This window comes from Tursiops truncatus, chromosome 7, assembly GCF_011762595.2.
Source record: "Tursiops truncatus isolate mTurTru1 chromosome 7, mTurTru1.mat.Y, whole genome shotgun sequence".
NCBI classification, from domain to species: Eukaryota; Metazoa; Chordata; class Mammalia; order Artiodactyla; family Delphinidae; genus Tursiops; species Tursiops truncatus.
In genome coordinates, this window is record NC_047040.1 from 781,792 (window position 1) to 806,463 (window position 24,672).

The window sequence follows — 24,672 nt, forward strand, 5'->3', positions numbered from 1 at the left end:
ACGTGGAGAGATGCCCTTCCCTTCCGCGGCCGTGTCCTGGGGCTTGGGGCTATCTCCGGGGGCGCTGGGGTATGACACACACTTACCAACGGTGCACAGGTGAGCCCGATCGTGAAATCAGAGCGGCTTGAAGCCAAAGGGGCTTGGGAGTCAGGGCCGGAGTGTGAAGTGGACTGGGACTGAGGGGAGAACCCCCGGGCCCCCCAGGATTGGCCAGGCCAGCCGAGGGCCAGGAGCAGCTCAGGCGGCCTTCCTGGAGTTCAGGCCAGAGTCCCGGCCTCAGCAGGCAGTGGGGGCCTGGGGTGACACACGAGGGAGCAGAGGGCCAGGGAGGCCCCATGACCTGTGGGACCCGCACTCTCGCCTGAGGCCCTGGGGGTGGTCCTCCTCCCCGTGCTGCTCCTCCCCGTGCTGCCCCTCCCCGTGCTGCCCCTCCCCGTGCTCCTCCCCGTGCTCCTCCTCCCCATGTTCCTCCTCCCCGTGCTCCTCCTCCCCGTGCTGCCCCTCCCCGTGCTGCCCCTCCCCGTGCTCCTCCTCCTCGTGCTGCCCCTCCCCGTGCTCCTCCCCGTGCTCCTCCTCCCCGTGCTGCCCCTCCCCGTGCTCCTCCTCCTCGTGCTGCCCCTCCCCGTGCTCCTCCTCCCCGTGCTCCTCCTCCCCGTGCTGCCCCTCCCCGTGCTGCTCCTCCCCGTGCTCCTCCTCCCCGTGCTGCTCCTCTCCGTGCTCCTCCTCCCCGTGCTGCCCCTCCCCGTGCTGCCCCTCCCCGTGCTGCTCCTCCCCGTGCTGCCCCTCCCCGTGCTGCCCCTCCCCGTGCTGCCCCTCCCCGTGCTGCCCCTCCTCGTGCTCCTCCTCGTGCTCCTCCTCCTCGTGCTCCTCCTCCCCGTGCTGCCCCTCCCCGTGCTCCTCCGCCCCGTGCTGCCCCTCCCCGTGCTGCCCCTCCCCGTGCTCCTCCTCCTCGTGCTGCCCCTCTCCGTGCTCCTCCCCGTGCTCCTCCTCCCCGTGCTGCCCCTCCCCGTGCTCCTCCTCCTCGTGCTGCCCCTCCCCGTGCTCCTCCCCGTGCTCCTCCTCCCCGTGCTGCCCCTCCCCGTGCTCCTCCTCCTCGTGCTGCCCCTCCCCGTGCTCCTCCTCCCCGTGCTCCTCCTCCCCGTGCTGCCCCTCCCCGTGCTGCTCCTCCCCGTGCTCCTCCTCCCCGTGCTGCTCCTCTCCGTGCTCCTCCTCCCCGTGCTGCCCCTCCCCGTGCTGCCCCTCCCCGTGCTGCCCCTCCCCGTGCTCCTCCTCCCCGTGCTGCCCCTCCCCGTGCTGCCCCTCCCCGTGCTGCTCCGCCCCGTGCTGCCCCGCCCTGGAGCCACCTGGGAAGAGGTGTCAACAGCCCCACGGCACAGTGGCGTCCGCTGCGCAGTGACGGCCGAGCTCCCTGCTGCCCCACTGCCCTGCCTGCCTGGCCTCACCTCTGCTCGGCAGCCTCTAGCCGGCCGAGGGCTTCCTCCAGGTCGACGCTGTGCTTCTGCTCTGACCTCCGCAGCCGAGCCTCGGTGGCCTCCAGCCGGGCCTGCGCCTGGAGAGGGGCATTAACCCACCTGGCTGGACACTTCCAAGCCCAGCGGGCTGGGCAGCTTTGGCACAAAACCCTCCCAGGGACGGGTGAGAGGGCTCCCCTTGGGTCCCTAGTTGGGGCGGGGCCAGGCTGGGATAAGGGCTGGGGTCGAGCTGGGGTCAAGCTGGGTCTGCTAAGACGGGTCAGGCGGGCAGCCGTCCGTGCCATGGTCCTGTGCCATGTGCCCACGGCTGGCGGAGTGGGGGTCCAGGCTCTGGTCCGGCCACATAAGGGGCAGGACGGCCGAGATGCAGAGCAGGCCTGGGGTCACCCCCATGGGAGTGAGTGAGCTTAGGGTCCCGCCCCTGCAGCTGCCCTCCTGCCTGTGCTCGACCTTCCGTCTGCTCCCAGCCCCTCATCCAGCGGGTGGGTGGGTACCACACCCCCAGTAAGTGGGCCTGGCAGGGAGGGGAGCCCCCCAAATTGGGCCAGGTGGACCCCGAGCCTGCTGGAGCCTGAGCAGACGGGGACCCGGGGCTCTGAGGGGAAAAGGCAGTGCTGGGGGCCCCGACCCGAGGAGGCCGGCTGGTGGGGGGCTGAGGCAGGTAGGTCAGGAGAGCTGAAGGGCACCCTTGTGGCACGACATGGGGCCTGAGTACAGGGAGGTGAGTGGCCCCCGCAGCTACCAGTGGGATTGGAGAGGAGGGCCCGGGGGTCCAGCCGAGCCCAGGGGCCTGGGCGGGGGCTGGGAGTCTAGCCGGGATGGAGGTGCCCACGGAACCGTCATGCGGCCCCTGCTACCACCATCTGCCCGCCCATCTGCTTGGGGGAACCTGGGGAGGCTGGGCCCCTCTGCGGCCCTCACAAGGGCTGCTGAGCCGCCTGCCAGAGCTGGCACAGGCCTGTGAATCCAGAGCTCACTGACTCACGAGGTTTCCTAATCGGCCACGGGATTTCTGCGGCTTCTATTCCCATAGGGCCTCTAGTTCCCAACATCTCCCCACCCTGTGCTAGGAAGATCCCCGCCCCGCCCCGCGCAGGGCCCAGGGTGGGCGGGAGACGCTGTCCCCTCCGGGGATGAGGAGGGCCTTCCCAGTCCTGCCGGGGGGTGGGGCTGGCGATGAGAACAGGTGTGAGTTCCGGGTGGGGGCAGGGAGCCCCTCCCTCTGTGGGGCTGGTGACGCCGCCTATCCCAGGAAGCCCTCGGAACCCTCGAGGAGACGAGGCTGACCCAGGGCCCTTGGGCGTTCGGCACTGGTCACTGGTCATGCCGCAGAAAGACCTGAGCCAGGTCTCGCCCAGCAACGGCAGCGTGGCCCTGGATAACTCGGACTAGCTCGGCGCCTCAGTTTTCTCATCTGGAAAGTGGAGTCATCTGCCCTGCCACGTAGACCAGGGGGACTCTGCAGACACAGGGGCTCCCAGTGTGCCACACTGTGGGCCGGGCACCCCAGCCCAGTCCTGCCTCAGAGGCCATCATGTCTTAGAGTGGCAGACATGGGACAGAGGAGGCTCTGGCCTAGCAAGTTTCGTCACCTTTCTGCCTCGGTTTCCCCATCTGTCCACCAGGAGGCCCTCCCAGCCCCACTGGTTGTGACCAAATGGCCTGTTGCCACAGCCAGTCACCCTGGAGGGCACCGCGCTGCCCAGGGCACTGAGGACAGAGGCCCAGGGGCTCCGTCCGCCCCCGGCCGTCGGGGGTGGGGACTGGGGGCGGGGCCAGTCCTCGGCGGCCGCCAGGCGGTTCCTTTTGCTCCCGCTCCTCCCCTGGGCAGTTGCTGCCACGTGCCCACGCTGGGCTGGAGGCCAGGGCCAGGGGTCAGGAATGCCCCAGCCGCCCCCAAGGCTTCTGGCAGGTGGGGCACAAGTCAGTGCTTAAGCTGGGGGGGGAGTCCTGGGGGACCCCGGGGCCGGGGAGCCCCGGGCACCTGTCCCGCTCTCACCGGTCCCCTCCAGCCTCAGCTTCTCTAGCCACCGCCCAGGGTTCAGCCGTGCCATGGCTGACCACTGTCATTCCACGTCCTGAGACGCGCTGACGGATCCACCGGTCACCCCGGGCCCGGCTGCCACCCTCTGGCTGCCACGCGTCCCTACGCACGCTCACCTGCTCGCTGACTGCGTGGTACCTGCCGGCCGGCTCGTCCCGCTCGGCCCCCGCCTGGGCCAGCAGCTCCTCCAGCCGGGACAGCTCCTCCTGCACGTGGGCCGAGGCGGCTGGCGGCTCCTGCAGCGCTGCAGGCGCAGCAGCAGGTCAGCCTGTGGCCAGGCCAGCCCCCAGCCCGGCTCCCTGTCCCGCCGCCGGTCTGCCGATCTGCCGGGACTGACCCGGGGGACCCCGATCTGGGGCCGCACCTCGGCCGCGGGCCTCCCTTCCTCTCCTGCCGTGGACATCACGTTTCACCCCGGTACAGACCCCTGCCCAGGGCGAGCCCCAACCCAGTTACAGCGTCCCCCTGGACGCTGGGGATCCCACACCCCCGTCAGGCAGTGAGAACTGCTGACTCACGGTAACCAGATCTCACCCCCAAGTAGTAAGTTGCTGTTCTAACCACACAGTGGGCTTTCTTTTTCCTTAACACACAGTGAGGTCCCCAGTTCCTCTAGGAGGCTGGAGAGCCCCTTATTTCAGAAAGGGGTCTCGGGACCCCCGCACGAGGGGTTCGGGGCACACTCTGGGGCCAGGCTGCCCTACTGGCTGGGTGGCCTCGGTGCAGGGACCCAGCTGCGCACGCAGCCATGACAGACAGCGAGAGGCACCGCGAGGGGGCCCGGGGGCTGGGGGAGCAGAGCTCTTGGAGGGGGGGCTGCTTAGCGTCCACACCTCCTGAGTGTCACCCTTTAGGATTTCATCATCTAATGAAAAATGAACATAATTAAATCAAGACTGGTGGGCACAGATGTGTGACAAACCAACGCAGGGCTAGGTGGGCATGGTCCCTGTGGCCTGGTGGTGAGCGCGCCGTGGGGATGGGCTTCTGATCCCCGGGGACGATGCCGTGGGAAGGTGTGGTTCTCGCCCTAACACAAGGGAGGATGATGGGCCGGGAGGGGCCGGCCCGGTCAGGGGACAGTGAGGGGCTTGGCTCCCTGAAGCTGGACTCTGACTGACGGCTCTGCAGCCCCCCTGGTGGCCCCCCTCACCTTGGGGCGGCTCCTCACCCAGGCTGCCAGCCACAATCTCACGGATGCGGGCAGGCACGGGGATGGGTGAGGCCCGCCAGCCTCCCCCATGCACGGTCAGCGCCCGGTCTTCTCTGCTGGCCATGGGGCTCAGGACGGTGTCCTCCAGCCTCTGAAAAACACCGGCTCAGAGATGCCTGGGGCTGGCAGGTCCCTGGACAGCTGCCAGAGCCCCACGTGAACCCACTGGAGTTAGTGGGCGCTGCCACGGGGCTCCCATATGGTGGCAAAGTGCGCTGGAGAGGACTGGGTGAGGTCACCAAGGCCCGTGCCTTGGTTTCCCCACCTTTCAAGGTGGGAGGGCACCCTGCCTGTCCTGGCGCTGCTCTGAGCACGGGTGAGGAAAGAAGAGCTGGTCCGGAGAGCTCCGAGCCTAGGGCACCACCTCGCCCCACCCTTCAGCGCTGCTCCGCCTCTGCGGGGGCTGCACTGACCGTCGTGGTGGACCTCTCCGGGGACGCTGGGAGGCAGGCTCCTGCCTCTGGCCCTCCTGGAGCAGGCAGCCTCCCAGTTCTCACAGTGGGGTTGGCAGGGAGGGGTTTGAACCCCACCCAGCAGGCCCAGAGCCCCACGGCAGGAGGGGCTGACAACAGCAGAGGGACAACTGGTAGAAGGTCCACCCACACACCCCCCTTTAGGACAAGGCCAGCCATGTGGGGCTTCCCTGTCCACTGGGAGGGGCACGCATGGGCCCTGGGCCGGGGCAGGGTGGGAGCCGAGGGAGGGACAGTGGGTGGATCGTGGGGACGGCCCTCCTTCCTAGCCGCCTAGAACAGCTGACCATCTGTGGCAGAGGTCCGAATAGCCCCGGACGCGGGTAGGAGACCCTGGGTCTTGGGTACCCAGAGACTGGTGTTGGGGTCTTGGGCTCCAGTTGGCACTTTGCCTCGGCCCTGGGCATTCTCGGCTCCACGACGATGGCACCGCCGGGGGAGGGCTTGGGCTGCCCTCCAGAGCCCAGGGCCGGGCGGGGCCTTTGTCGCCAGGTCTGTCGTGGTGCTGACCATGGGGGGAACTCGTGAACGCTGCAGGCCGAGGCAGCCACTTCTAAACCAGCATGAACATCTGGACATGAGAGGGCAGCGAGGCAGGATGGGCCTGCACTCAGGACAGTCCGTAGCTGCCCACCGGCCCTGCTGCCTTTGCGATATGAGCTGTCAGGCAGTGAGTGAAATAGCAGAGGGTAACCAGACGCTTCCCAGGGGGTCCTGGAGATGGATGTCCCCTCCAGTGACTCTCTAGGGCGACAAACCAGGGTCCTCCCATCACCCCCGAAGGTCCCAGACTTCTCAAACTTATCACCATATGCCCAGCCCCTCCCCACCCCTGGCTTCCCAAGACCCCCCATCCCGAGACTCCCCAGATCTCCCTCCCATCCCAGGGCCCTGGTGAGTGACCACCGCACAGCCTCCTACCTGCCTGTCCTCCTCTGATCCCCCCAGCTCTCCCTGAAGACCCTCTCGAGGCCTAGACCCCTCCACCTGGCTCTGACCCTCAGGCCTGGGCCGGTAGGGATGGAGGGCTTCCTGGGTGCAGCCCTGCTCCCCCCACCCCACTGCCCTGGTACAATCCCAGCCCGTCCCCTCCTCCTGAGACCCCAGCCTGGTCTCTTCCGCTCACGTCTGCCTGGACACGAGGCCTGCCCCTCCGTCAGCACCAGAGTGGCCAGGGCGACCCCGAGACCCGGGCTCTTGCATGACACCTGGTGAAGCCACGTTCCCATCCCAACAGGAGCTCGGTGCTGGGCAGACACTGAGCAAGCTCGCGGGACTGAATTCCACCGCCCCCCACGGGGAGTGAGAACCCTGGCTCTGGTTCACCTGGACCCCAGTCCTCCTTCACCTGCGTGTAGGAATTTGAGTCCCCTGGGAGGTCTTGGGAGGCACCTTGACTACACTCCCCCTCGCCGACCCCCCTTCAGCATGACTTCGGGTGAGCAGCCTCCCTTGAGGGGAGGGGACGAGGTGCCTGCTGGCCCCTTTGGGCAGAGCCCGGAAGGGGGCGCCGAGACCACCAAGGCCGCAGGCAGGGGCTCAGCCATCGTCCGCCCTGAACCCCCTTTGCACTCAGGGAAACCGAGGCCCAAGGGGGAGGCGAGAGCCACCTGAGGCCCGCGGGACTGTCGAGTCCAGGAAGGCCCCTGCCCCTCCGCTCTCCACACCACCCTCCCCGCCCCAGCGTCCGCGGCGCCACCCGCTAACGGGAAGGCAGCAGCGCCATAAACTTGACTCATTCCTAACATTTACGGAGGGTCAGTTATTAGCCGAGACGTCCCAAGAGGAGCTGGGCGCGTAATGGGTTCCAGCTGCGGCCGGGTGCCTGCGATGGGCCGTGGCCCAGCTGGAGCGGAGGGAGGCAGCGGGGTCGGCACGGTGGGGGTGCGCGGAGGCCCTGGGGCTGCCCCCTCCCACCCCGCCCCACCTCCTGCCCCCCACCCCACCCAGTAATGGGGGCAGGGAGGGGCCTTCACCCAGGGCAGGTCACTGGGCCTGCACCAACCTCTGGCCTTGGGGCTTGGTTCCCCCTGCGGCCGCCTGGGACCCCGTGATGCCACCTGCAGCCCTGTGGGCCAGGGGTGGCTCTGGGTCAGCTTTGGGGGGGTGTGCTGTCTGCCTGTGACCGGGCAGTGCACTGGGAGACTTCTAGAAGCCCCCCTCCTCCCCTCGCAGTCTCAGCTGGTCAGAGGGGACACCAGAGCTGGGCATCAGCTCCCCAAAAGACCTCAGACTCACAGTTGAGCCTGACCATGTCCCCTCCTCCTTTCTGTCCCCAGCGTCCTCCTCCCCATCAGCTCAACCAGCTTCTAAGGACCTCAGGGAGGTCACAGCCCCTGCGTGACACCCCCAGTGAGCCCTAGAGGGGGGCCTGTGTGTGCGGCCCAGTGGGGCGGCCATCCCCTCCTTCCTCGCCGCCGCCCTCGCCGTGTGGCCCTGTGGATGGGGCGGGTTTCCGCTCCGAGGACCCTGGGCTCCCCTCTGGGAGAGGTGGGCTGGGGCCCCTGGTCTGCCACTGCCGGTGCACTGCCTGACCTCAGGCATGCCACCTGCTGTCCCGAGCCGTGTGTTCTCATCTTTGAAAATGGGGCGTCCCAGGGACCCGGGGGCTGCGGCTCTGGGGACCCCGCCCTAATCCCACAGGTGAGGACATGAGGCGGCTGGGGAGGGCGGGTGGAGCTGTAAGACAGAAACGCAACCCACACGGAACAATCTCACTCTCTCCCTCACTGGTGACCAGCATCGGACCCCCGAGTGGCCCCTCTGAATCCGCAGGCTGCCCAGGCACAGATCCCCAGGGAGAGGAGCCCAGCGACTTCTGGAAGGAAGATGAGGGTGCCCCATACCCAGAGCCCAGTGAGGGAGACCCCTGGGTGGCCCGGGTGGGTCCAGATGAGCCCCGTGGCAAGGCAGGGAGGGGCGCCAGAAGCCCCGTTGAAAGTCACCCTGCGAGAGCGGGTGTCCAGCGGGGGACCTCAACTCAGCCAGCAGCGTGAGCGAGTCAGAATCCTGGGCCCCTCGGCAGAGTCGGGGGGTGGGGGGGCCCCCGGCCAGCAGCCTGGGTCTGGGGTGGCGGAGCTCCAACAGTGCCACCGTGTGGCCGCAAGGGGCGCTGCAGGAGCTGTGACTGCCCGTCGCTCGAGGAGGGAGGCTGGGGCTCCTGGGGGCGGCGGGAAGGCAGAGGCTCCCTTGCTCATGGAGATGTGAGAAGGGCGTCACCTCTCAAGGTCTCCCAGCACCCGTTTTATATCTGTCATCTCGGCTGGAAGGGAGGCTCAGGGTCTTGCACTCACGGGCGGCAGTGTTAGGCCTGGGCCCCTGCCTGTGGGCCCCCAGCACCTTCCCAGTGGCCCGAGATCAGGACTCCGCAGGCACGCTGGCCTTGGGTCCCCTCCCCGAAGGCAGAGGAATGGGGGCCGGCCCAAGCCTGGCTTCCTCCTCCGCCTCTGCCCCTCAGACCCTCCCCAGCACCCCCACAGGGCCCCAGGCACCCCAGGGCCAGGCTTTGGCCCTCGCCAGGCGCGGGCCCAGCTTGAAGAACACATCCGAGGACAGGGCCTCCAGCCAAGTCCAGCCACCGGACGTCTGCTTGCCATCCTTCCGTGGCTTGGCCGGCTGCAGAGAGGGCCCTGGGCCTGGGTGGCGGCCTGCCAGGCTCCATTTCCTTAGGAAAAAGAGCTTCTCTGTGCCTGGGGTAACCCCTGGCCCCCACCGTGCTGTATCTCAGCACCGCCCAGTTTCAGATCTCTGTGCGTCCGTTGAGCCCTCTGGGGCCCTGGGCATCACCCCAGGAGCCGGGTCAGGCTTCAACTAACAATAAGGGGGCAATCTGGGCCAGGCATGAAAGCAGGCACTGGGGATGGGGGGACAATTTCTCATTCATCCCCGCTTCCCCAGCCCGGCACCGTCAGCGCTTGGCACGCAAGCAGGCTCAGACACAGGTCACTACCAGAGGGACTGAAAGCCAAGCCCAAGGTATGAATCACCAACTGAAAAATGACTCATGTCAAGGGATGACAGAAGGGCAGCATCCTGTCCGTCTTGTTTGCTACTGTGTCCTCTGTGCCCACACGGACTTCCGGGAGGAGGGGGCCGCTGAGTTGGACCTTGAAGGATAAATAAGAGTCCAGCAGCCAGAGGGGACAGAGGTCAGGCGTCCAGGTGGAGGGACCAGAGGAGGAGAGGCAGTCTGTGCGGGGCTGGGGAGCAGGGTGCATGGGAGCCACGAGGCGGGAGAGGTGACTGAAGGCCTTTAACATCCCCGTGAGGATGGTGGCGCCCCGTCTTCGCTTCTGAACGAGGAAGGGAGACATGTCCCATCTGATTGGCAGTGACCCTGGCTGCCGTCCACACAGGGCTTGGCCACACCCTGGCACTCTCAAACCATCCCGGCTCCTGTCCCGAGGGTGGGCCCTCACTCACCCAGGCTCTGGGGAGCCCCCCAGACCACCTGTCTCACCCTCGTACAGATGGGGACCCTGAGGCAGACAGTCAGTGGCAGGGCCAGTTCAGGTCCAGAACCTGAACACCACAGTGCCCTCCTTTCTGCTCAGGGGCAGCTGCGACTTCATGACTGTGCCAGCCCTCCCGGGCCTCCCGACAGCACCTCCTCCCTCTCCCCGGTGCCCCTCCCTCCCCCCCTCCCCCTCAGACCTTCCCACTTTGGAAACTTAAACCATAAACACCTCTACAAAACCCGTGAGTGGAGAAGGTGTGTGTGTGGGGAGGGGAGGACGCAGGACACAGAGGACCCAGGGAGCCAGCCCTCCCTCCACAGTTACTAGAACAGCCAGGTAGACTGTGAAACTCCTACTCCTGAAGACGTCAGAGAGCCACGGAAGCAGTGGGGGAGATGGACCGACACTCAGGGAGAGGTGAGCGGCAGGGCGTCCTGGGCTGGGTGGGTGCTCTGAGTTTGGAAGATCAGCGACAGAGCCTGGGAACGGAGCGACCCTCAAAACAGAGCCGGTTTCTCAGCTATGATCATTTTAAAAGTGGTAACAGCTTCCCAACACATCAAATACCTAGGAGCCGATGTGCTAACAAAGTATGTGCAGGGCCGCTCCGTGGAGAGCTACGTTGAGTAAAATTAGCAAAAACGTAAATGGAAGAATGGAAGACAGCATTGTAAAGCCGTCAGTCCTCCTCAAATTAATCTGCAGAGTCAATGAAATCCCAATCCAAATCCCAGCAGGGTTCTTAGTTTGTAGAAATTAACAAACGGATTCTAAAATTCTTATGGAAGAGTCAAAAGTATGTAGGGAGGGCTTCCCTGGTGGCGCAGTGGTTGAGAGTCCGCCTGCCGATGCAGGGGACACGGGTTCGTGCCCCGGTCCGGGAAGATCCCACATGCCGCGGAGCGGCTGGGCCCGTGAGCCATGGCCGCTGAGCCTGCGCGTCCGGAGCCTGTGCTCCGCAACGGGAGAAGCCACAACAGTGAGAGGCCCGCGTACCACCAAAAAAAAAAAAAAAAAAAAGTATGTAGGGAATCGTGAAGAAAGCTTATGCTCAGATGTAACGACACGTCACAGATCCACAGGGACGAAGACAGGGTAGCGTTGGTATAAGGACCAGCTGACCAGGGAAGAGGCCACGAACTCTGGAAGTATATATGCGCACATGCACACGCAGACACACGTGCGCAGACACATGCACACACTGGTGAGTGACGAAGGTGACACAGTGCAGTGGGGAGATGATGGGATTTTCAGTCTGGGGCAAGGCCCACTGGCTTTTCATACGGAAGGAAACGCGTGGTGGTCTCCACCTCACACCGTACACAGAGGTCAATTCCCAGTGGATTGCAGATTTAACTGTGAAAGTAACACAATAAAGCTTTTAAGAGAAAACAGAGAAGAACCTCTTAGTGGCCTTGGAGTAGGCGAAGCGTGTTTCTTAAATAGCACACAAGCAGCAGTAGCCTAAGGTGGAAAATGGACAGATTGTGCCAGGTTACAGTTATGAACCGTTCCTCAAAGCACCGTTACAGGGGTGAAAAGGCCACCCACGGGAGGTACTCGCAATACACGTATTTAATAAAGGACTTGTTTCCAGATTAGGCCATCAAATCGAGATCAGTAATAAGAAGAGAAGGCACGACCCCAAGAGCAAAACGGGCACATGGTAGAGCAGACGCTTCACAAAGGAAGATGTCTGGAGGGCCAGTAGACACATGGAAATGTGCTCAGTTTCATTAGTAAGCGGGTAAACGATAATTAGAACCATACAGCAATACCACTGTACATTCCCCATAATGGCTGAATAGGAAAATGACAGGAAATGCCAAGTGCTGGCGAGGATGTGTAGCGGCCAGCCCCTCACACGCTGTGAATCCATGCAGCCACTTTGAAATCCGTTGGCAGTGTTCACTGAAGCTGGATGTATGCAACCTGTGACCCGGCACTCCTGTGGCTGGGTGTGCATCCAACAGAAACACACACATATGGCCCCCAAAGATGTGGAGCAGAATGTTCGCGGCGGTGCCGTTCATGGAACCACGCAAATGGCCATTAGCTCTAAAATGAACGCATTTCAGAAGTGCGGCATATTCACACACTGGCGTGCACAGCAAACTAGAGCGACGTGCTGCATGCCGGTGAATTTCGCAAACGTGGTGTAGTACAAAGAGTGTGTGTGTTTACACACTCACGTATATGGCTCCATTTCTCTGAAGTCCCCAAATGGGCAAGACTAATGTATGTTGGGGGAGGGGGCTCCTGGCATTCTGAGAATGCTCTGCTGGGGCGGGCGCCAGCCACACGACGGGCTCAGTTAAGCTGCACACTTAGGATGTCGGCAGGCTTTTGTATGCATGCAAGGGCCAGTTTCTAGAATGCGGGGCTCTGCTCTCATCCCCACACTCTGTGTACAATGACTTTCCATCCATTCTCCAACCTACCACGTGTCCACCACTCCCACCCACCCACTCAACCATCTGCCACCATCTGTACGACAGTCTCTTCCCCTACCCACCCGAATGTCCCCTTATTCCTCCGTCCGCTGATCCTGAGCTCGGCAGACTCTATCTGTAGGCTAAATCCGGGCCTGCCGCTTGTTCGTAAGTAAAGCTTTCTTGGAAAATAACTACATCCATTTGCTCACACAGTGTCTGTGACCCCCTTCATGCTCCAGTGTCAGAGCTGAATAGTTGCTACAGAAACTTTATGATTTGCAAAGCCTAAAGTATCAGTCATCTGGCCCCTCCAGAAAGTTTGCCAGCCTCTGCTTTAATCCATGTATCTACTCATCCCACCCCATCCCATCCTATCCCATCCCACCCACCCCACCTCATCCCATACCATCTTCTCTCTTGCACTAAGGACATTGCTCCAGCAATCCTTCCTTATTGCTTACGTATCAGTTATTTTTCTCTCTATCAGACCATTCTTGTCGACGCAAACTGTCATCATTTATCCTCGCCTTAAAAAGATGTATTGCCCCTACGTGCCCCGCGAGTTACCCTTGTGGTCAGTGCCGCCCACGAGCCCCGCGCTGTTGAATGCCGTGGCCCACCGGGCCTGGGCTCGACCTACTAGCAGCACTTTGTGCTGACGGTCGTTCCTCCTCCCTGGAGCTCCCCCCTCACGAGGTTTCCAGACATGGCCCTCTCCCAGTCACTCTCACCTCCTTGGCCTCCCCGTCTCGGCCCCCTTGGCCGGTTCCTTCTCGCCTCGCCCACCTTTAGGTGCGGGTGTGCACCCGCTCCTTTTCCTGGGTACAGTCTCCCCTTGGGATCTCACCCAGTGACCCACATGCCAACGGCCCCGGACATCTGGTTCCAGCACGGAGCTCTTCTCTGAAACCAGATCCAGGCGTCCGTTTGCCCCCCGACTGCCTCCGTGCAGACGCTAATCAGCTTTTCCACCTGACGACGCTCAAAGCAAAACCTCTGTGCACAGGGTAGTTAAACTAGATGTAAAGAAAAACTTGAAAATCTCTATATGTTTGAAAACTAAGGTATTTATACCTTTAGATAATCCAGGGCTAAAATAAGAAGCCACAGTGGAAATTAGAAAGCAGTTTGAACTGGGTAAAAATGAAACTTATTATATCAGAATTTATGGGACGCAGCTAAAGCCTTGTTTAGGAGGAAATGCATACATTAAAGAAGAAAGTGGGAATGTGAAATGATGCCACCACGGTGGAAAACAGTGTGGAGTTTTCCCAAATTAAACGTGGGATTACCGTAGGATCCAGCAATCCCACTTCCGGGTGTACACCCCAAAGAAGTGAGAGCAGGGATTTGAACAGGTATTTGCAGCACTATTAACAACAGCCAGAGGTGGAAACAACCCAAGGATCCATGAACATATGGATGGATTACAAAATGGGGCCCATCCGTACAGTGGGATATTATTCAGCCTTAGAAAGGAAGGACCTTCTGACACAGGCTACAGCATGGATGACCCCTTAGGACACAATACTAAGTGAAATAAGCCAGACACGAAAAGGCAAGTATCGTATGATTCCACTCATATGAGGTCCCTGGAGGAGTCAGATGCATAGAGATAGGAAGTAGGGTGGTGGGTGCCAGGGCTGGGGGAGGGGGAAGGGGGAGGGGGGAGTTCGTGTTTAGCGGGGGCAGAGTTTCAGTTGGGGAAGATGAAGAAAGTTCTGGAGCTGGATGGTGGCTAGAGCTGCACAATGTGAATGTGCTTAACGCCATTGAGCTGTACACTTAAAACTGATGAAAATGGTAAATTTTATGTATATATAATTTACCACAGTTTTTTAAGTAAAAAAAAAATTTTAAAACAAAGAAGGCTGCAAATCAACGAGCTAAGCACGCATCTCAAAATATTAGAAGAAAAACAGCCCAAAGAACTGAAAAGCAAAGGAATAAAAAGTATATAAATCAATGAAATAGAAGACAAAATACCGTACAGAGGATCCACAATGACCGGTATCAGCAATGAAAAAGGAGGCGTCAGTTCGGGGTGACCAGCTCATTGCAGCCTGCCAGGGACTTCCTCAGATTGGGTCCTGGGTGACCCCTGGGTCTCAAGCGCCTCAACACTCAGGGGCAGGTGGTTACCTGCTTCAGAGCCTCAGACTTCAAGAAGACAGTAAGAGGATATTGGGAACAACCTTGGGCAGTAAATTTGAAGATTTATATATAATAGACAAGTTCTTAGAAAAATACCGTTAATCAAAACCTAACCCAAAAGGAAGAGTCTGAAAATTCCTGAAGCTTCTAGAGGAACTGGGCCCAGAATTACAAATCTTCCTGCCCATCGGCCTTCTCCACCGCCTCTGCGTCCAGACCCTCAGAGAATCCAGCTCTGAGGGTGGGCCGGGGCCGGGGTTGACAGGGGCAGCAGCTCCGGCTGCAGCAAGTGGGGTGTCAGGAGCTCCTCTGGGCAGGGGAGCACATTCAAGTCTGGTCCCACAGGAGCCCCCGTCCTCAAGCCACGCCTTGCCCGGACTCCTCGGTTTCCCCGTCTGTAGCTGGAGGGGCTGGAGGATCCCCCCTCCTCCCCCTCTGGACGGGCCTATCCGGGCATCTTGAGGCGCCTGCTGCCTGCTCAGCCCTGGAGTAACCACCGCGATCTCCATCACCGTGGTGAAGACAACAGGTGTTGGCTGGGCGGGCAGAGCGGACCTCGGCCAGGGCTCCCCGTGGCTTTCAGATGACGGTTTCCCACAGGCAGCGGGAGCTGGGGGGCAGCCACTTTTGCCAAGCACCGATGCCCACTGCCGGATGTCGGCACCATCCTGTGTTTCTCCCTCAAACCAGCCCGTAACCATAGCAACTTGCTTTAACTCTCGAGCCTCTATTTTCCTGGAACCCAAAGGGGTGGTAGCATCCTCACAGGCTGACGGGGTACCTGGCTTGGAAACTGGTGTGCAAGCGGCCCTCCCTCCCCTGACCCCCCACCGGCCCTCATGGTCACCGGCACCCAGGGCCTCGCAGAGCTGGACCTCACGGGAACTGGACAGAGAAAGTCACCCCACCCAGGGCCATCTTGTCAGCCTTGCTGGCTGCATCACCTGATTCAAATATCCTGCCCCGGTCGTGTTCTGTCCTGCGTGGGCACCTGTGTGTGCGCGCGCGCACGTGCGGCGGCTCCGCCGTGTTGTTTAGTCACGGGGACAACTGTCGGCAATTACTCTTCTGCAGTGACCTGTCTGTCTGCACAGGGCCACGTCACCCCCATCAGGCAGCGCACTGCTGAGAGTCTAATAACTGCGTTAATAAACAACTCTGAGTCAGCTGGTTCCCAGGGGTTCGCTGGGATCCCTGAGGGGTGAATCAGGGTGGGGACTGTCTGGCTGTGATGGCCAGCGGGGGGCACTTAAGAGGGTGGGGTGGCAGGGCCGGGCACGGGCTGGGAGTAGGGAGTGAAGAGGAGGGGGCGTGGGGTAATTCCCAGTCGTTATCGTTGTCGCTGTTGTTTTTGTTATGCAGGTGGGTGCTATGAAGGAAAACCGAACCAGCACTTCTGGAGCTCACAGACTAGACACTGGGCACGGGCCACCCCCATGGGCGCACGCCTCTCCAGGGGAGCCCCCGCTGATTCCCACACTTGGCCCCAAGGCAGTAGTGAACTAGACCCCAGAAGGTCGGGGTGGGAGTGCAGGCCGCAAGCCTGAGGCCCAGAGAGGGGCGCTGATAGCCCGAGCCCACACAGCACGGAGCAGGGAGGCTGGCCCTGGGGCTCAGGCCCCCGGCCCCCAGTTCAGTCTCTCCCCAGGCTCCTGTCCCGAGCAGTCTGCACATGTGTGCACCTGTGTGTGTACGTGTGCACCTGTGTGTGTGTACGTGTGTGCCTGTGTGTGTACGTGTGCACCTGTGTGTAAGGTGCCTGTGTGTGTGTGTACGTGTGCACCTGTGTGTGTACGTGTGCGCCTGTGTGTAAGGTGCCTGTGTGCGCGTGCGCTCACGTGGTGCTCATGCTGACCACGTGAACACGTGGAAAGTGCCCCTTGGAGCCGGGGAGGTGTGGCCTCTCTGTGCAGGGTCCTTTCCCTCCCCAGGTGCCCTTGGGACCTGCTCCCAGGAGGGTGCCGGAGGGCAGCCCCACCACTGACCTGGATCACAGCGTCCAGCCCCAGCTGGGGCCGCTCGGCAGAGTCCCCGTTGCCTGGCTCGCTGGAGGCGGAACTCATCGTGGGCTGGGGCACAGGACCCAAGGGAAAGCAGGGACTCTGCTGCCGGTGAGTTTCCTCCTGGGACCCTGGCAGGGTCAGGACCTCCTTCTGTGCACCGACTCCGCACCTGGGCAGCACCTGGCTCCTCTGTCCTGGGTGCCCAGCTGCCCTCTCTGGGTTGGCGGGACAGCGTGGCTGACTGAGCCCATAGGCGTTGCTGCGGCAACCACGACGCTGAGGGCTGGTTTTCCCTGGAAACAGGAGTGCAGGCCCTGTTGCCATGGGGACTAGGGAACGCTGTTGTCCAGAAGCTGTTCCCCAGGAGACCTGGAGAGGCCCTGGGTGAAGCTCTCCGCCTGAGCGACCACACCCGGGCGACTGGCCTCTCCCCCGGGCCCCCAGCCCTGCAGGGAAGGGCCCTCAGCCCTCCACTGAGCAGTTGCCCCAGGAGGAGTTGTGTGCTTGGTGGCCACACACCAGGTAGAGGAAGCGTGCAGACCACGGGTCCTTCCTGATGGAGAATCATAAACTGTGACTCTTGTCCGAGCATTTGCAAAGGAGCTTGAGTTCAGTAGTGCAATGCCGTGTAACAGGTGCGCAGAGCCTGCGGAGGGGAGGTCACCTGCCCCAGGCCCAGAGCAGAGCCCGTCTTCCTCACCTGCCCTCGGATGCGCCTCTGGAACCTGACTTCCCTCTGGAGCCCGTCAGGTGACCTGCCGCGTGGCTTGTGCACTTCCTACTTCACTTCCTCTCACCTGAACCTCCCCGGAACCACACAGACCACTGGCAGCAGCTGACCTGTTGTGGGTGGTGATGGGAGAGGTCCCTGCAGGCCCAGAGCTCTGTGCTCCCCAGCCTGGGCCTCTGCAGTGAGTGTGGCTCCCCAGTGTTCCCTCCCCTCAGGGGATCCTCCTTCAAATCTGGACCTTTCCCAGCCGGGCTAATGCCGACAGGAGTCCCTCTTGGAAACGGGCAGCCTCTGGAGGTGGGCCCAGCAGCGGGAGTGACAGCCCCTCTAATGAAAGGAGGCCAGTTTGGGGCCCTGGGGACGGGGGGTGGTCCCCAGGCTCCCAGAGACCTGGGCTCTTCTGAGGCAGCGCAGGAGATAGAGGTGGCCTGCCGGGCAAGGCCAGAAGGGGCCAGCAGTGAGGGTGGACACTTAGTGGGTCAGCGTTTCTGTCCCCAGGGCTGCCAGGGGCGAGACTGACGGGGTCCAGGCCACTTCCTCAGAGCCGAACTGTACGACGGTGCTGCCGTTGCTTAAAGGAAGCTCTCCCCAAGAAACGCGTGCCCTCTGTCTCCTCCTGGTGTCCTCAGGCTGCCCCCACCCCTCCCCACCACCCGTGAGGATAACCACGAGCGTGCCCTACGCAGGGACAGGACGGGCTCTTGGCCGGACACGGCCCCGCTGGGCATCACTGGACAGTTTGGGGGACGGGGGACAAGGCCATCCTCTGAGCACGGCCCCCCTGGATTAGTGGCGAGTTCTGGCTTCCGGAGGCGCCAAGCAGAGGCCCGGATTCTGACCGCCATGGCTGGGGCGCCAGCCTGGTACCCAAGGCTGCCTCTAGCTCCTGGAGCCCTGGACCCCTGTGGGCCCCGAGGACTGAGCACCTGGGGAGCTGGGGAGGGGGCTGGGGAAGGGACAGGCTCGGCACTTCCTGCTGCCCGGAGGCTGGGCCTCATCTGCCCCCAGGGAGCTGGGCTCGGGGGCTGGGAGAGTGCGACCCTGCCCTCTGGGGAGAGCTCCTACCTGGGGGGCTCAAAGGGGGGTGCTCGGACAGTGGGGGGATGAGAGGCTGCAGAGGTCGGTGTGACCACCCGTGAAGGTGACTCAGACGAGTCCAAATAAGACTCCGCCGGCCGGACACAAGGGAAGTTGGTGCCCCTCTGGCGGGTGGGGTTGTCTAGCCTGTACCCCACCCCTCCCCACCCGGACACCCGCCTCGGCCTGTTCTGCCCCCTTGAACACTCGAGGCTGAGCAGAGCAGCCCTGTGCCCTCTGGCCTTACCCTCACCCACCCCAGCACCCTCTCCTCCAAGACCCCTTCTCTGGCCCCCATGCCCCCGCCCCCCTAGGCTCACACGGGCCCCCTACGCACCACCCAGGGCTTCACGGCCCAGCGTCCGTGCTCGCGGCTTCTCGTCCTGGGCCATCAGTGGGCCGGAGAGCCCTCAGGGAAGGGCTCAGCCCAGGGCCTGGGCACAGCCCCCGGGGAAGGCTCTGGAATGAGAGAGGGTGTGATGGAGAAGCTCACCATAAGGGGGGTCCCAGTGGGCCGGGCCTGCGGGCAGGGTGGGCTCAGGGAGGACCGCGGCTGTCCTGACCCCCTCCTCATGGGCTCTGCTAGCCTGCGCCCTGGACCCAGCGCCTCCCCCTGGGGCTTGGAGAAGGCCAGGGCCCCCAGGCAGCGAGCGCCGTGCTGTGGCCTCACCCACCGGCCCCTGCCCAGCACGTGGCCACCCTCGTCTGTGCACAGGAAGGTCCCTCACCGTCAGGGCGTCACTGCGTTTTGTCACAGTTCCCTCCTTGAAGCAGGAGCCTCGCTGGGTTCTCCTCTCAGGACAGTCCGCAGTCCTGGCCGTGCCGGGCCCACGTGTGGACAGGGGGCCCCAGGGGGCTGGGTGAGGAGTGGGGAAGCTGAAACAGGGCCAGGCTGGCCTCACCTCTTTCTGCCCCTCGCCGGCCCCGGGGGCACCAGAATTTGCCACCCCTGAGCCAGACCCTCCCCAAGAGGAAGGGACCTCGAAACTCCCAGGAAAGCGTGGACTTCCCCATGCTCAGGCCACTCCGGCCCTTGGACGGCCTGACAGACGGAGCCGGGGTGGATGCCTGCTGCGGACATGATGGGGGACCCTGACGTGTCCTCTGAAGACGGGTCACATGCAGGGCAGCCTGGGAAGAGGGTGGGAGGCCGGGAAGGGGCGGGCTCCTCTGTCCCAGCCCCGTGGCCTCTGGGCCGCAGGTCTCGCCGTAATCGGCCCTGGGACCTGGCTGGCGTTTGTGCCTGTCTATGCTCCTCTGTGACCCTGTGCCCCGGGCCCCCCCGCCTCCCGTGCCCCCAGCAGACGTCTCTCCTGGCAGCCGGTTTGGTGGGACGGCCGGCGACAGCTCCTGAGAAGAGGGGCTCCTACTGGCTGCTGTGGCTCAGCTGACCCGGGTCCACCGCCTCTTTGGGGTTTGTCCCCTGCAGGTGCTGGACAGAAGTAGCCTGAGAATTCTGCTGTGGCACCAAAATGCAGCCCTGTTCTGCCCACTGGCTGGGGCGCAGGCTCGGGCACTGCCCAGAACCGCTGACTGGTGACAAGGCTGACTGTCCCACTGCCCGCTGGCCCCAGGCTGCTGGTTGCCATCTGTGCGTCTGTGCCTCCCGGCCATCTGTCCACGCCTGAGGCCTGGCCATGAGATAGCAGCGGAGGCCCTGTAACGCGGGGCTTGGGAGGCTCACAGTTAGGGACACTGCCGGCCAGGCTCTTGGGGTCACCCCAAGTGGGCCCCTGGGCACGTGTGCTGTGGGAGCGGTATCTCACCGCCTTCCCTCTCTCTCCAGCTCTGGGGGCCTCTCTCGGCATCCAGTCCACTGCCCGGAGACCATGAGGGGGCGCATCAGCCCTGGTGTTTTGGGGTGGGGGATAAGTCTCAGGACGTATCCCAGACAGGGGATAAGTCCTGGGAGGCCACCAGGAGCAGAACCCAGCCTGTATTCATCCACTGGAAGGGCTGCCCGAGACTGCTGCCCTGGGCGGGCTCTGGGGGACGGTCCTGGGGAAGGGGTGCGGGGATGACGCATGGGCCCTGCCCCTGGCACCTGCTCTCACGGGGTGGGTACAGCGGAGCACCAAGCTCTGCATGATGGTGAAGACGGCAACCCGGGGGAGGGTGCCTCTGCCTGGGGCACCTGGGAGGTGTGGTGCTATCGGGGCATTAAAACCCTGCCACGAAAGTCCTCACCGTCAGAGCTGAGACACGGGGGATCCTCACCGTCAGAGCTGAGACACGGGGGGATCCTCATCGTCAGAGCTGAGACACAGGGGGGTCCTCATCGTCAGAGCTGAGACACAGGGGGATCTTCATGGCCTTGGATTTGGCAATGATTTCTTGGATATGATACCAAAAGCACAGGCAACAACAAAACCAAAAATAATAGACTGGATAAATTGAAAACTTCTGTGCATCAAAGAAGCTATCGAGAGAGTGAAAAGGCAACCCTCAGAATGGGAGAAAATATTTGCAAATCATATATCTGATATCGGAATTAATGTCCAGAATATATAAAGAACTCCTACAACTCAACAACAGCAAACTCCAAACAACTCAATTTTAAAATGGGCAAAGGCCTTGAATCAACAGCTCTCTAAAGAAGACATATAAATGCCAATAAGTCCATGAAAAGATGCTCAACATCACTAATCGTTATGGAAATGCAAATCAAAACCACAGTGAGATATCACCTCACACCCATTAGGATGGCCACTATCAAAAAACCCCGGAACGGACTTCCCTGGCGGTCCAGTGGTTAGGACTCCGAGGGCCCAGGTTCAATCCCTGGTCGGGGAACTAACATCCCACACGCCGTGCTGCGCGGCCAAAAAGAAACCAACCAACCCACCAACCAACCAAACAAACAAAAAGCCCCAGAAAATCACAAGTATTGGCAAGGATGTGGAGAAATCAAAATGCTTGTGCATTGTTGGTGGGAATAAAACATGGTGCAGCCACTATAGAAAACAGTGTGGTGCGTCCTCAAAAAATTAAACATAGAATTACCACGTGATCCAGCAATTCCACTTCTGGGTACAAACCCAAAAGAGTTGACAGCAGGGTCTCAGAGAGATATTTGTACCCTCGTGTTCATAGCAGTGTACTTCACAACAGCCAAGTGTTCGCTGATAGATGCGTGGATAAGCAAATGTGGTCCGCGCATACAATGGAACATTACTCGGCCAGAAGGGGTGCAGCACTGACACAGGCTACAGCAAGCATGAACCTTGAAGACACTGTGCTGAGTGAAATAAGCCAGCCACAAAAAGACAGACGCTCCGATCGCACCCGTGTGCGGTCCTTAAAGCAGTCAAATTCATAGAGACAGAAAGTATGGTGTTTACCAGGGGCTGGGGGAGGGGGAGGGGGGGAGTGTTTAAAGGGGACCGAGTGTCAGTTTGGGAAGAAGGAGAGTTCTGGAGATGGATGGTGAACTTGGTGGCACGATGTGACTTTTGTTTTTTTTTTTTTTGCGGTACGCAGGCCTCTCCCTGTTGTGGCCTCTCCCATTGCAGAGCACAGGCTCTGGACGCGCAGGCTCAGCGGCCATGACTCACGGGCCCAGCCGCTCCACGGCATGTGGGATCTTCCTGGACCGGGACACGAACCCATGTCCCCTGCATCGGCAGGCGGACTCTCAACCACTGCGCCACCAGGGAAGCCCGTAAATATTTTTAATGTCACTGAATTTACACTTAACAATTGTTAAGATGGTAAATTTTATGTTATGTTTTCTCGTCACAATAAAAACATCTCAAAAAGAAAAACAAAAACAACTCAAATCTGCCGGCAGCACCTGGGGATCAAATTCTTCTCCCCCACCTGGCAGCTTCGATGAGCCTAGTAGCTTCTTCAGTCCGGGCTGTGAGACAGATGCCACATTCTAGGGGAGGGCGGGGGTGACTCCGGTCTGGCCCTGGGCTGACTGACTGGGCCTGTGCGACAGAGCTGGGTCACTCTGCGTGACGCCAGATGACCGTGTGGCTGCTCCCTGGGCCCCTTTCTCACCCCCCTCCTCCCCAGCCCTGTGCCGAGGCCCTCGGGGCCCTCCTCCCCCCATAGACCCCTGCCCGCCCCGTCCTGGGCTGTGGCCACCCCTGCCTTCCTTCCGCTTGGAAAGCTTCATGGCTCAGCTGTCTGCTCCCCACTTGGTGGGGGGGTTACCTTCCCGCTGACCATGCTGGGTGGCCACATGCCTGCTTCTCTTTGGGTGGCCCGGGTGTTCACAAACGCCTGGACAGCTCACCTCCTCAGGGCTCCCCGCCTGCAGCCCCCATTGGACAGACAGACCCTGCCTGCGCCCCCTGCCCCCCGACAGCACACGTGCATCTTGCATCTTGCGCAGGAACCGACCCGAGTGCCTCCCCAGGCTTCTCCACCAACCTTGGGGTCGATTGTCCCATCACCCGCTTCCACACCTGGTCCTGCAGGTTCCCTGCGTGTTTACGTCAGAGCTGGGCACACGCTGAGAGCTGGGTCCCTGTGAGAAAAGGCAGCAGGCTGGGTGGCCGCCTCCCCAGGGGCAGCCTGCCTCCCCTCAGCCCCCGGGCCCCTCCTAGCAGGTAGCAGGCCCGCGGGGTGGTGATGGGTGGTGAGGAGGACAGCCCCTGGGCCACGGGGACCAGCAGTAGGGACAGGTCCTGGCTGTCAGGGCTCACGTCCTGTAACCGGGGGGAAATGCTTTCCCAGGAAATCACTGGGAATCCAGGGGCTCCAGCCCCAGGGGCATCACTGTGCACGAGTCTGAAGTCCAGTAATGGGGGACAGCGGGCAACATGGGATGTGCCCCAAATGGACCGGGAACCGAGGGGACAGGGCGGAGCGAGGCCACGCCGAGGCCAGAGTCCTCTCCTCCGTCTGATGCCGGCCAACCGGGAGGCAGCTCTGGAGGGCACCCAGGGCAGGACTGCCACCTGTGTCCTTCCGGGGGCAAACCCCTCGCCACCTGGATCGTCCCTCACCTGTGCCGAGCCCTCGCGGGGGCTGCCATTGTGCTCCCAGGACTCATTTCACAAGCCTGTTCAGGTGGAACGCGTGACCCCTTTCCCGGCACCTCTGGGAACTCCTGAAATACAGGCTCCCGTGCTGCCCTGAGTTACACTGAGAGATGGAAGCAACACAGACACGCGCAGGCCAGCCTGCCCAGTGCCGCCAAGGCCCACGGGGAGCTCTTCAGATCTGCCCGCGATGCTGGGCACGTCTGGTCTTCCCCTCGCTCCCCGCTCCTCCCCGCTGGGGTCCCAGGGCTGTGGTCCAGGCGGCTGTGGCCCGAGGTACGTGGCTCCCCCGTGGTCTAATGCTACCTGGCCAGCTGGGGTGGGCGCCTGCTTCCCCTGCGCCCTGGGCCCCGCCTCTCTCGTCTCTCGCTCCACTCTCCCGGCTGGGTCCTGGCGGGTCCAGGCGGGGCTCACATCCAGCTTTCCTGGGCCTCCACCCATTGTCCAAGTGCCGGCTGCGTGCCAGCCTCTGTGCCCACCCTGGCGCACGCTGAGGAGGCCCACACTGCCCCAGCCGCGTGGAGCTCACCATCTGCTGGGGAACTTACCACCCGTCCAGGGGCTGCAGGGGAAAGGACGTGGCCTGGCTCATCAGGGCTCCGATCAGAGCTGAGGTCTGGGAAAGCGCAGGAGGGCAGCGGGGAAGGGGCAGAGTGTGGGGGGGAGCGTGTGCAGAGGGGCCCGGGGGGGGGGCAGCGAGGAACTGGCAGGGGACCAGTGCGCCACAGGAGGGGTCAGGGCTCAGCCAGGCGGGGCCTGCTGTCCGGCCAGGGTAGGAAGAGAGCCCTGCGAGCGTGGAAGTCCGGAGACGGATGACCCAGAGGCGCGTGCTGGGGTCGGATTCCTTCCCCTTGGGTGGGCAGGCTCTGGAGGCTCAGGGCCGTGGCTGGGCGGCCCGGGGAGGAGCGGCGTGGGGCTGAGGAGGGGTGGCTATGGGTGGAGGTGTGCACGCAAGGAGGGGGAGCAGATCCAGGACTAACTGGGCAGAAGCAGGGTGACCTCGAGATGGGAGCGGGGGGTGGGAGAACCCTCTGGGGGCAGACTGGAGACGCACGCTGAGCTTGCTGGGTACAAGGTGCCTGAGACGTCAGAGGGCAGATGGGCCTGGTCCTGGGGCCGCAGGAGCAGGGGTGTCAGCAAAGGGCGATGATGGACACGCACAGAAGGGAGAGGAGACCACACAGGAGGGAGAGTGGATGCCAGCCTCAGGCACCTCAGCGCCCCTGGCCGGGGGGAGGGGCTCCAGGAGCCAAGCGAGGAGCGCTCCCCGGACACAGGGCTATGCCTGAGCGGGGGGCAGGTACCTAGTGGGGCCCGTCGGGCGTGGAGCTGGGCCTTCCTCTAGGCTCAGAGCCCCTTGGCGCTTTGGGTACACGAAGTGTCGCCAGGTCTCCTGGGCAAATTCAGGAGAATTGTGAGATTCTTGGGAAAGTGAAGCTGGAGGCATGTAAGAGTCATCGAATCACAGACAGTGGAGTGAAGGTGCAGACAGGGCCCCATGCCCGAGGGTCAGGGTCAGGAGGGAGAGACCCCAGCTCCTCTGCAGCAGCGCCCCCTCCCTGCAGGTCAGAGTCCCATAGAGACAGAGGGGCCGAGGCAGACGGCTGGGCAGGTGCT

At 62.4% G+C, this 24,672-nt stretch overlaps 1 protein-coding gene across 1 annotated transcript in view; it reads right to left on the minus strand.

The window, feature by feature from the left end:
• CROCC2 (ciliary rootlet coiled-coil, rootletin family member 2) overlaps positions 1-16,314 on the minus strand; it is a 68,500-nt gene extending 52,186 nt beyond the window's left edge. The window contains 4 exon segments of the mRNA XM_073807879.1: positions 1,446-1,552; positions 3,636-3,763; positions 4,673-4,823; positions 16,237-16,314. Of these exon segments, the coding sequence (XP_073663980.1) occupies positions 1,446-1,552; positions 3,636-3,763; positions 4,673-4,823; positions 16,237-16,314 (464 nt within the window).
• Between the last annotated feature and the right edge of the window lie 8,358 nt (positions 16,315-24,672).